This window comes from Chaetodon trifascialis, chromosome 14 (assembly GCF_039877785.1).
Source record: "Chaetodon trifascialis isolate fChaTrf1 chromosome 14, fChaTrf1.hap1, whole genome shotgun sequence".
Classification (NCBI taxonomy): Eukaryota; Metazoa; Chordata; class Actinopteri; order Chaetodontiformes; family Chaetodontidae; genus Chaetodon; species Chaetodon trifascialis.
This window is the reverse complement of record NC_092069.1, coordinates 25122449-25135389: the sequence shown is the minus strand read 5'-3', so window position 1 is coordinate 25135389 and position 12941 is coordinate 25122449. Positions and strand designations below refer to the sequence as shown.

The following is a 12941-nucleotide window of genomic DNA, read 5'->3' as shown; positions in this document are numbered from 1 at the left end:
GTATTTATTATTCAATCACATTTTTCAGTACTTTCCAGCAGCACAGAACAATAACTAATGACATAATTTATTAAATTAATGGGACCTGGATGCGGAGAAGCAGCGGGAAATGGATTAATCAATCAGAAGATATGAATCCATCAGGCTCATCCAGGCGTTACCTAAACTCGACGCCTGCCCGTAGGAACCTCCAGCGTCTGTTCGCTGCAGGTCTGATGGTCTGAACCTCCACTAAAACAGGATTAAACAGCCTCCTGCAGCACAAGCCACCGCTGCAACAGTCACACTTTCACTTTTTAGGTGTAGGACGTCTCCCGGCAGCCCGCAACCACACACAGAAACGCTCTGTAACCGACATTACTGCCTACAGCTGGCAGGATAAAATATTCAAGACTCATGCAAATGAAATTTAAGACGCTCTCTTTCTTCTTTTATAGACTTTTTCTTTGGAAACTAAACTCGCTTCTTTTCATCCTTTAACCAGTGCTGTGCCGGAGAGGTTCAGGGTCGAAGGGAAAAAGAAGCAGAATTGGTTTAATGATGCGGATGAAGGTGATAAACATCTGGATGTCAGACTCTCTGGTACAGGATCTGAGGCGGTGGTCCCCTGTGCGTTTAAACCAGGCTGAGCGGCAAACCAGAAAGCAGGTTTGCTGCAGGATGTTGGGGAAGAAGTGGGGCTGATGGGCGGTGGGTGAGGGTGTCGTTGGGGTTATCGCACCAGCACCTCCCATCACAGATGTTTCATTGTATTTGACCCACAACACCTCCAGAAGGCTCGGCAGTAAACTGCGGCCCCCCCGCTCTATCTGAAAGGGTCTGATGGTGAATAACAAAGCCGCCAGGCTGCACATCTATCATCCCCTACACATTATCAGCACTGCAGCCCAGAATTAAGTTTGGGTGGGTTCGGGGCTCAAAGCTGCAGCAGAAGGCAGTGAAAGCTGCAGGATCGGGTCGTGAACTCAGGTCAGATCTCTGTCATTCCTTCAGACCGGCTCTCCAGACCTCTGGGGGTCGGGGGGCGAGGGGCTTTGGGAGCAGACGGGCGGACTCTCGCTCTCAGACCCCTCTGGAGTCGGGCGGGGGCACAGATGCTGCTCTGCTATTCTGGGACGTGGATTCCAGCGAGGAGTTTATGCACAGGAGGAAGTGGAAGGAGCAGCAGAGAGTGATCACAGCGATCAGCTATCGCTCATCGAACACTAATCAATACTCCAGCGTCTTCCAACAGGGGACGAATCTTTACAGACCAACCGGGAAGTTATCCGCAGCCTGGTTCCCTCCACAGAAAGCTGATGGATTTTGGATTACTGCAGAAAACGTGATGATTTTTTAAGTGTAAATCACCAGAAGTAAAAAGCTAACGCTAGGCTGTAAAGGAGCTACGCCACGGTCACATGACCTCAACGTCACCACCACTAAGCTTCCTACTGCACGATGCCACACACACTATAAAGTGATGAATCTGGAAGCTGGAGAGTTAAAACAGTTTGCAAGAGTGTGAGAATAAACACAGCGCGGCTGTAAAGGTGGACCAGTGAAGACTGTGAAGGCTCATTCAGCCACCTGTTAGCAAAGCCTGTTTTTACGACATGTAAAACCTTCGAAAGTCATTATTTACCGGTGCAGAACTGCTAATAATCCATAAGTATTTATTTATTACTAACATAATTAAATTTCTGTCATGCATGCATCAAAGTCACCAGTCTGACGTCTTCATGCATTCATGCAGCACAGCAGAGTTTTTGTTAATCAAGCAGAATTTGCTGAATTCGACATCTGAAAGCTTCTTTGGTCTGAACATGATGTTAAAACGTGTGAGTGAACTCTGAGCTCAGGCCCTTAAATTAACTTTAATCATCACTTTGAAACGCAGACAGAGGAGGCGCTTGTAGGTGAAATCGAGAACCTGAGGAGAAGCTAATCCGCCCTCCACCGCGGCGCTAAGTGAAACTTTCCGGGTCGAAGGTCGGCCTGAAACGCTCCACGATCAAAAACGCAGCGCGGTCACCCGACACCTCACGGCCGAGTGTGGACAGGTGGACGCGGTGACTGACGGGTCAAAGAGGGTAAACTTTCAATTAGAGGACTCCTGATGGGACAGAAACAAACAGCTGCTGCCAACAAGTCTGCAAGTCCTCTGCTGCACGAGAGAGGACGGAGGAAGACGGTGAAGACGCCCAGACAACAGACGCTCATTCCTGCTTCATGAAATTACAGTTTAGGAGCCGTTTCCTCGACAGAACCTGCCGTCCTGTCCAAGGACTCGGTCTTATTTCGCTCTGGTTGAACGATAAAAAGGACGTCTGCCCACTTAAAGCTGATGAAATGCCTTCGAGCGGGTTCAGGGTTTCTTTTCTCGCCGTTCACACGCTCACATGTGGGTCCCAGGCTCAGTTCCACTTTTTTTTTAAACCTGGATATAACATCAAATCCACTTATCAAAGCCGAATCCTCTCAAATCCCCAATACGTGGGAAAACAGCACAACATGTTCTCTTTTAACCCTGAAAGGTTTGAAAATACCGAACGATGAAACCGGTTTTTAAAATATAAAGGACACGTTCGAATTGACAAAAAGGCTCCTGAAAACGTCTGTGAGCATCTGGCCAGCAGACAAAGTGAGCTTTCCAGGCGAGCCTCAGGCCTCGTCTGCACCGCTGATGTCAAATAAACTAAAAAACTAAACTACCACCTAAAATCTCTGCTGCACTGCTTCCAACCAATAAAACGACCAAACCAGGTTGGAGGAAACGTGAGCGTTTGCTCGTGAGGAGGATCCTCTAAATAAAACATGGACAGAGAACGTCTGAATCAGCGTCCCGGCGGCCTGAGGAGACCCCTGACAGACGGACGGACGGCGTGCAGGACGATGGCTTTCCAAAGCACCTGTTGTTCAAAACCCTGCATGTGTGCGTCCAAAGAGAAGCGCGTGATTGGATTAATAAACTCACGGCTGCAGAGAGCAGCTGATATTTAGGGCCGGTATTGATCCGGCCTGACCAATAAGCTTTTTCGACTCGGGGGACTTTGTGACGGAGCTCCTCATTCATCCAAACAATGTGAAGTGGACCAAGTGTCTCGGGTGTGGATCCATAAAAAGTGATTGGTGGACCCGCCCCACAGCCGCAGCAGCCTGAATGCTGGACATTAATAACCCCCCCCCCCAGCCCTACCCACCCAAAATCCACTCCAAATCCACTCTTGGCCTCCTCATGCCGGGGTGTGGGCGGCGGGGGAGGGGCGGCCGGCTCCTCCAGGACAGCTGGGCGCATAAAAATAAAAGCCCCCGACCAGCTGTGACTGAGAAATGTCCCACCGGCTCGCCCAGAGCCGCCACACCCCCGACTCACCGAGGCCGCCGCCGCTAACACGCAGACAAACGCAGGCTAAATTTACACACACACGACTCAGTGAAAGTCTGAGCGCAGGACCCAGCGGCTCAGCACAGGTGCATTGTGGGAATGGTGGTGAGAGGTGGGAGGCTGCTGGAAGAGTTTGGGCATCAACACACATTAAAGACGGGACTGAAAAGTAAAAAAGGAGACATTTGAAGACATAAGTTAAGTTTAAGTTTGACGCTCACCTGCAGGAGGTCGCTGAGATCCAGCAGCATGTCTGAGAAAAACTGGTTAAGGCGACAAAACCAAAAGATTCAGAGGTGAAAATAATTCATGAAGATTTAGTTTTTGCTCAGTTTGAAGTCAGACGGACAAACAGCTGACCCCAGAACAGCAAGAGACTTAAAACACAGTTAAAGCTGTTACTCAGCGTGAGCTCATTACTGTCGTTCCTACCATGACCTGAGGACGCCACCAGGCTCAATCAAAGGTATTCATATCCCAATTAAAACATTTCTTTGCACCTTTTTAACATTTTAATATACGTCCAGTGTGACCTGATATTTCTCCCCAGCAGCACAGAGAGACTGAGGCTGCATTGAATTTACTAATTCTGAATAAATCTGGCAGCAGAGCAGCTTTGAGATAACAGAACTTAAGGTTTTCTTGTGTTTTGTGTGTGTGTGTGTGTGTGTGTGTGTGTGTGTGTGTGTGTGTGTGTGCGTTTTGTGTGTGTGTGTGTGTGTGTGTGTGTCAGAAAACTCTCCAGCATGGACAAAACACTGGAGCTCAGGACGTGCTGACGTCGGGTTGCAGGAAGATTTTAATCTGAATCTGAATCCAGTTCTCTTCATAGTTTCAACATTTAAAACATCTGCTCTCAAACCGGCCATCTCACATAAAACACACACGCGCACGCACACACACACACACACACACACACACACACACACACACACACACACACACACACACACACACACACACACACACACACACACACACACACACACACTCACTCTCTCTCTCTCTCTGGACGTCCAGGCTGGACGACCTGTCTCCAGGCTGCCTGGCCGGATTAGCCGAGCTCCTCTGAAAAGGCCTCACAATGGAATTAGCAGCAGTGCAGATGAAATGGAAAAGATAATCCCAGCAAACGGCGTCTGGAGATTAGACGAGTCCCTCAATCAGGAAAACAAACAGCAGAGGGTCCTTCAGCGCATCCGGGGCCTCACAGAGCGCGTGCTGCGACAGGAAGGACGGAGGCGAGGACGCCAACAACGCACTCATCTACACCTCCAGAGAAAGCCGATGCAGCGTCACATGACGGTCATTTACCCTGAAATCAATCATTGGACAGCCGCGTCAATCGATCAATCATTTACCGTTTCAGACAGCATGAACTGAACCGTCGGTCAGGTGCAGCGTCGCATTCTTCTTCGTTGGTGATGGCGCTGAAGCTAACTGAGACTAAGAGCTCTGCATGTGTCTGCAGGTGCAGCTCCACCACCTGCACGCACCTCCACCTTCACAAATACCGGACAGACGCAGGCGCTGAACGTCTCAGCCTCTCCTCCACCGAACACCTGAACAGGTGCAGCTGCAGTCAGACACGATGAAACGAGACCTTTAAAGACAGAAAGCGAGTGGACTGAAAGACAAAGAGGAGATCGCCTTCGACAGAACGGAGGCGACCAATCGGATCAACGAACGTTAGAATAATTTACCGCCGTTAATCAAGTTTCTGCACGGTGACAGCGGGACCATGAGCTGACTGACGCATTAACGACGTGTTTCATTTGTTTTCATGAGCGCACACGCTGTAAAAAGTGAATTATTATTGGTAAATTTATTTGTTTCCGGCTGCACTTCTTTCAATTGACTGCAGGTTCTTTGAGGACATTTCTACTTGTTTTTAAAATCTTGGTTTAGTTTTGCTCCACGAAGGAGAGAGGAAGCCAGGAGGAGGGAAAGGGAAGTACGAAGAAGGTGGAAAAAGGTCATTTATTTGTCTTTTTATGACGCAGGGTTGCATGATGGGATGCAAACATCCTTCCGCCTTCTTCGCACTTCCTTTTCCTTCCTGTCTGCGTTCTGGTAAGAAAGACAAAAAGGAGGACGGAAGGGAAGAAGTTTAGATTGAAGGTGAGCGGTCCGGTTTGTCGTCTTCAGATGAAACTCCAGATTCTCTCTGCTCTCCTTCGTCTTGGTCTTCGTCTTCATCCTCCTCTGTGACAACGTTACAGACTCACCCAGCTGTGGAAAAGGAAGTGAGCAGAGCTATTTTTACCCCGGCCTCACTCCTCCAAACATGCACAAACAGACAGGCCTGTGCTGACACACACACACACACACACACACACACACACACACACACACACACACACACACACACACACACACACACACACACACACACACACACACACACACACACACACACACACACACACACACACACACACACACACACACACACACACACACACACACACACACGCCTGGTAAACAATGCAGCAGGCAGGCATTACACCCTCCTCGCCCTCTTTCATCGGGTAAACCTCTCCCAGCCGCCCAGCGCTGCCGTTACATAACACCATCATCCTCGGAGGCGCAGTGAGTCAGGAGTAAACCGACAGCAGCACAAAACCCGAAGAGCCGCCCTGCTCATGAAAAAAGGATGAACCTAAAAGTCCCATTATCCCGATGATGACACATCACTCGCGACTTCAATAAGCCGCCGTTAGCAGATTATGAAACATTAAGAAAGGCGGCGGCGGGCGGCCTGGCCTCCGCTGGATCACATCAGAGGTAACCTGCACGCTTTGATGTGCCATCCTGCATCGGTTCAAGACGCAGGATGGCAAATTTAATGTGCAACTCAGTCTCAGCTAACAGCAAACTTCTGCTCAGCCATCAGACGCACGGCTGAAGAAAAAGCCTCTTCTGCTCGCAGGTGGAAGCAGTTTGATCGGCCATTTCTCCAATCTGTCGCCACGTTCAATCAGACCGACACACACGCACAGAGCTAACGGCTAACGTGGCAGCTGTGCAGCCACTTCCTGCAGGTTTTAACCTCACAGTTTCTGTGCATCAAAGCTTCACGTGACAAACAAACATGGCTTCTCTAGATTCACGCCGCGTGCATCGCGACGGCCTGAAAACCTTTCAAACGAGGCTGAGCAGGAAGGATACGTGGCGTCCCCTCCGTGCGGCACACCATGTAGATACAGGCGGCGATGACGTGCGAGGCCCGGCGGCCGCGGGTCAGGTGCTTCGTGAGCGCCATCTTGTAGAAGTTGAAGGCCGTGTCCAGACAGTGCTGGTTCATCTGCAGCTGGTGACCCAGAGTGTTGATGCTCTGCTTTGCTGAGGAGACACACAAACGCATGCGACCACGTTAAAACACATTAAAACACAATAAACACGTTAAGACACAGCAGCTCATCTGCGTTTATGGGTCAGGGGCTCGCGGAGGGTCCATCACATCAAAGACAGCCCCCTCAATCATCCGTCTCTAACGAGCACGTCCTGCCGTTAATTGAAACAGAAGCTGCGATTGGTCGGTGCTCACGTGTCGTCTCACATGTCTCCATAACTCAGGAGAAGAAGACGTCACGGTCCCTGCAAACACGTCCGGACACACGCGCCTGAAGACGAGCACGAGGGTTCCATCAGACACACATGTGCAAAAGTACATGTGTACTCAGACGCCTGCACGCCAAGTCTTCGCACGCAGCACACACACAAGCACATGTGCTCCATCTGCAGACACACAACAACACAACAACACACAGCAACAACACACTGCACAAACCAGTTCAGGTGCAGCAGGTGGAGGCGCCACACAAAGAGGCTCTAATCACTGCCATTCAGCCACAGGGGTGTGTGTGTGTGTGTGTGTGTGTGTGTGTGTGTGTGTGTGTGTGTGTGTGTCTGGGAATGCAAGACGCTCTGAGCTCATCAGGTCTCGTCGTGTTGTTCATTATGACACACATGCAGATCTGAGACCAGCACATTTCAACATCAGCACCGTGCGCACGCGCGCACACACACACACACATGCGTGCGCACACACACGCACGCACGCACGCACGCACGCACGCACACACACAGTCTTGTGTTGTGAGTCTGTCTCTCATTATTCCCGCACAGTGAAGTCCATCCAGCTGCTGCAGTGACCCAGATGAACGTGATTGGCTGAGAGACGCTGAAGACAGGAAGCAGCGCTGACGAAAACCATCTCAGCACCACGTCTATTTAGCAGCAGCTGTTCCGCAGCTTTCCGTCAACGTCACCGAAAAGCAGAAAAAAGCCAAAACTAAAGTCGACAGTTTCCACGACGACCGGGAAACCCCATCTGTTGATGAAGGCCACACGGTGTGACAGAAAGCTCCAGAACAGCTAAATGCTAACACACTGATGACGCTAACATGAGGAGACCAAAGAAAAGCCCAAAAACCAAACGCACAGCTTCAGAAATGAAACATCGTGAGGTACAGAAGGAGTTTTGTATCTGCAGCTTCGGTCTGAAGCAGCTGCTGTGAAGATAAAAGTTAATTGCTCCCTAATTTCTACCAAGTTAGCGTCTCAGATGGTAAGTAGGGCAGACGCTCCTGCGGCAGCTGTAATTAGGCCTCTTCTCACTTCGTTTCTTTGCCCTTTACGTGACTCTGCAGCCTCAAAACAGCGGCTGGCTCCTTAACGGGAGGCGCCACACAAAAAACACTAAACTCACATGGACAAAAAGTGGGACACCCTGAAGCAGAGTGGCACATCGACATCGTGAAATCATCTGGGGAGCTGTTAGCAGCACGCACACACCTGGATGAGACAACAGGTGAAGTGTGGACCGACGGGACAGTTTGACATTATGAGGACATCACCGCTCTCACACCTTCAGAGAGAAGACCAAACATCAGCTGAGGACTGAAACCAGCATCAGCATCAACAAAGCCAGAGGACGGGAAAGATCAAGGAGGACATCTGACGGCAGAGACAACATACGTCCACCTGTTAGCACGCCGCGCGGCAGCACGCTAACAGTCGACAGCGTCACGTCAGGAGTTTACTTCCTGTTTTTAGCAGCATTTATTCCTCTAAGGTCGAAGATGTCATGACTCAAAGGTCTGCTGTGGAGGGTTTACTGGCAGAAATGCAATATAATATTAATATTCATGTTGTCATGAGTGTGATCACATGAAAATAAGAAACGTTGTGCTTTCGTCAGCTTAGACTGAGGCCTTCATAGCCAGAGGCCGCCATGTTGCACCGCCACGTTAACTCCATCACACTCTTCTACATCATGAACCTACTGTTATGTATGCTAATATATGTTCACATCATCCACTTCATCTGGTGCAATTTCTTATTGTTTCTTATCAACTGTGCAACAGTACAAACACTGTATTTATGATCCGTATTTTTATAATCTGTACATAATGTGCGTATACATAGTTCATTTTTTTATTTTTTATCCTCCTCATCTTGACCCCGTTTTTGCTTTTTAATACTTTGCTGGCTGTCATAACTTCCCCGACGTGGGACCATAAGTTTTAGCTCATCTTCTACAGGAGCTCAGAAAGGACAAAGCAAACACAGGCTCTAGACAGGAACTTTGACTGTAATGAAACTGTTTGGACTCGAGCCCCGGAGGGAAGCGCTAAATGCTAAATGCTAAATGCTCCACCATGTCTGCTGTCGCGAACACTGGGTTCATCAGAGCTTGTTTACTGGAAACACTGGGACTGAACCACAGAGAACCAAAAATAAGAGCAACAAGAGGCCGAGAAGCAGAGCCGAGCCGTGACGACTCTGATGAAAGTCGTCTGAGTCATTATTATCATAACCAGAATCCCAGAGGACATCTCGCCTCATCTGCGGTATCAGTACGTTCACACAGCTTCCGGCTTTATGGGAATCAGACGTCGGGTTTTCGCTGCAGCTCCAGCTCGATTCACACACCGAGATCTCGCCCGGAGCCGCTTTTAAAGCTGCATTTAAATTCCAGCCATCACGCCTACACCGCGGCGCTGAGGGCCGACGCACGAGGGGCCGCTGATATATCTTTGTCCAACACTAATGCAGGAGGAGACGGGGTTTGTGCTCCCAGATATGAATCAGTCGGCGGTGAGACGGAGGGGGCGCAGACGGCCGCTGGGGAGAGCTTCTGGAGGACAGAAAGAAAGAAGAAGAAGAAGAAGAAGAAGAGCTGCTCCTCTGTCAGAGACGCCAGCAGACTCACAGACGGCCACAAACTCCCCATAGACTTTATACACACACACACACACACACACACACACACACACACACACACACACACACACACACACACACACACACACACACACACACACACACACACACACACACACACACACACACACACAGGCTATTCCACTGCCGCAGACATAAAACTTCCACACATTAAATACACACACACACACACAAACACGCTAAAGGACAGCAGCAGCTTAGCTTAGCTTAGCATAAAGCCTGGAAACAGGGGGAAACAGCTAGCCCGACCGAAGCTTCTGACCAATCAGACTCCACTTTGCTCGACCAGCACGACATGAAATCACAAACTGTTTTTTTTTCTATTTAAGTTTTTCGATGGAACGTGTTTATAGACCTTTTTCCATCAGCCGTCCCAGGAAGTGATGTCAGCGAGCCGGCACCAGGACACCAGGAGGCATCTCACCTGAGGGCAGCTCACCTGAGGGCAGCACCTGTTTGTCTTCCTGCTACGACAAGTCAAAATGTCGGCTATGAAAAACATCTGTTAGCGAGCTTTAGCTTTGTTAGCTTTGGACGGAGCGAGGCTAGCTGTTTCCCTTTGTTTCCAGTCTAAATGCTAAGCTAAGCTAATGGTGTGGCTGCTTCTCATGAGAGGCGACAGTTAAAAGCATCATGACTGTGGTATAACCACACACACACACACACACACACACACACACACACACACACACACACACACAAAACTTCTTTCCTCATGTGCAGTCAGTATTCCCCAACTCTCATCCTCCTATCTCGCCGCACACACACAAACACACACACACACACACAGTGACTAAACTAATCCCTACCCCCCCCACACACACACATTAGTCAGCGTCTGCTGCAGTCTGACAGCTTTGTGACTCTGCAGCTCCGTCTCTGAAACATCATCGGCGGAGCAGACGGTCGTCGCCGCGGTAACCAGCTGCTCGCCATCGTATCCGAGCCGTGGCTCTCCGCCAACCCTCAGCCCAGCAGGCTTTTTTCTTTTCTCCGTCTCTTTCTGCAAGTTGTTGATGTGTTTCTAGACTCGAGCTGTTGAGATAAAACTCCTGTGGCGGCGGGAGGGTCCCGCGGGGTCCCTCAGGGACCCTCAGGAGCCCCAGAGACTGAGGAACAGGCTGATCCAGAGCCTGATGGACGTATTGACGAGGCAGTAACAGCTCTGAAAGCCTCCATCGTCACTTAAAGCACGTTTTACCTTTCAGCTGATAACATGATGTTCTGCTAAACATGACGGCACATCTGTCACAGATGAGCAGAACAAACAACACAGAGACTTCAGGTGGAGTTCACGTGTTCACGATGCAGCTGATTGACCAGCGTTTCACCTCTGGACCGTCAGTGTTACAGGAAGCGTGACGTCATCATTGCAGGAACGTGTTTTATAAGATGAACTGGTTTTTATGTGTGACCTTCAATCAAGTTTAAACTGACGGTGAAATCTTGTTCTCAGTACACTCAAAGAAATCCTTCATGAAACCTTCAAACAAACAGAGAATCTAAATAAACTGAGCGGTCGGGCTTGAACGTCGATATTCACCAAATGAAACAGACGATTTCAACATTTATTAAAAACGTATGAACAGGACGAGCCGCTGCATTCAGTCTGAGAGGAGCTCTGAACAAACAGGATGAAAAGACTCAAGGTAAATCTGCTGCGAAGACGCTGAAAAGCCTTTAATTACTCTGCAGACGTGTTGCAGCGCAGCTCTTTCATAAGAGAACATTTGCACCGAGCGAAGATTAAAGAAGATTCACACGAAGGCTGAGAGGAGCTGACGATGAAGAACGTGTTCGTCAGCGCTCTGCGGCGTCCACGCGTGAAGACACGTGGCGCCCTCTGCTGGTCACTCACCTCTGGACAGCGTCTGCGCCCGGGACTCCCTCCCCACGCCCGTGAAGTGTCCGTCTCCGAACGAGGGGACGCTGCCTCCAGCTGAGGACAGACAGACAGACAGACAGACTCACGTCAGGACAGGAAGCACACAAACCAGAACTGACCCTGAACTGAAGTGATCCGCTCAGCACCTGAAAGCACGCGGTTTCCATTCGGGCTGCAGCTAACGATTATATTCACCGCTGACGGATCTGACGACCTTTTTCTTCATTGATCAATAAGTCGTTTGCTCTGTCAAATGTCCGTCAAGGTTTCCCAAAGTCCTCAAGCTGACTGATCGTTTCAAGTAACTTTTCAAGCACAAATTTCAAACCTCTGATGTTTCCACGTGATTCGTTCTGTTTTTCTGTCACCTTTGACCTTTGGACATGGTGATGTCGCTATTTTTGATGTTTTGCAGAACAAACTGCAGAATAATCAATAATGAAATCGTCTGTTGTTGCATCCTGACAATGAACCTTAATGAACAGTGATGTAACTGAGTACATTTACTCGAGTACTTTACTTAAATACATGATATTTACTTTACTTAAATACTCCCTCCAGTTACACCCAGAGGATACATTCATGTTGTTATTAAAAGCTAATTATGGCTGCACCAACAATCATTTTAATTAATTAATGAATCATTAAGAAAAAAAATGTGCATCCAAGTTTCCAAAGTCCAAAACTATGTGTTGTTTTGTTGGACCAACAGTCCAAAACTCAAAAACATTCAATCATAGACGACTGAAAAAGACAAATATCTGTCAATCAGCTGTTTCAGGTCTGAACCGAAGCACTGTTTTTTCTCCAGAATGTGATTTTATCTCATAACAGAATCCACCCTGTGAGGATCAGCTGAGCAGGTGGAGCGTGAAGCGCTGTGGTGTAATCTGACAGCACCCTCTGCTGGACGGATGGAGGAACTACAGCTGAGGTCCAACATGTCTCCTGCAGAAGCAGCAGCAGTGAAAAGTCCTGCAGGCTGAAGGTCAGAAATAATCTGCAGGTAAACGCTGGACACAGATAAGCAGCAAACAGACGCACTGAGAGACGGATCAGCGTTACATAAGAGCCACGCCGCTGCTGAAACGCCAAACATCTGACGAGTCCAGACTCTCTGACGCGGCGTCTGATGATCACATCAGATCTTTCTTTAAAATCAGATTTGTTGTGATTCACTTTTTCTGTTTGATGACTAAATTAATCATTTCAACAGCAGAATGACGTCTGCAGTTCGACACCAGGCATCAACTTTAACTGTTTTCTCAGAGGAATCTCAACTCAGCGTCCACTTGGCGGCTTGTTCTGGTGCTTTTAACCCTTTGACATGGTCTTCATCAGGGGAGGGGCCGTGCTCAGTCGTCATGGGACGGTAGATGTTAACTTTTAGGCTTAAAATGAGGATGAGAAATCCTAAAAGTGCTCAGAAAAACCTTC

The 12941-nt window shown here is 48.9% G+C and overlaps 1 protein-coding gene across 2 annotated transcripts in view; it reads right to left on the bottom strand.

The window, feature by feature from the left end:
* Positions 1 to 12941, bottom strand: part of brf1a (BRF1 general transcription factor IIIB subunit a) — an 89594-nt gene that overhangs the window by 74492 nt on the left and 2161 nt on the right. For both annotated transcript variants that reach the window (XR_011603048.1, XM_070979710.1), the window contains exons 3-5: positions 11478 to 11558; positions 6539 to 6712; positions 3589 to 3620 (exon numbers count right to left, since the gene is read on the bottom strand). Coding sequence is in view for 1 of the 2 variants with exons in the window: in XM_070979710.1 (XP_070835811.1) it covers positions 3589 to 3620; positions 6539 to 6712; positions 11478 to 11558 (287 nt within the window). In the remaining variant the exon portion in view is untranslated. The remainder of the gene's footprint in view (positions 1 to 3588; positions 3621 to 6538; positions 6713 to 11477; positions 11559 to 12941) is intronic.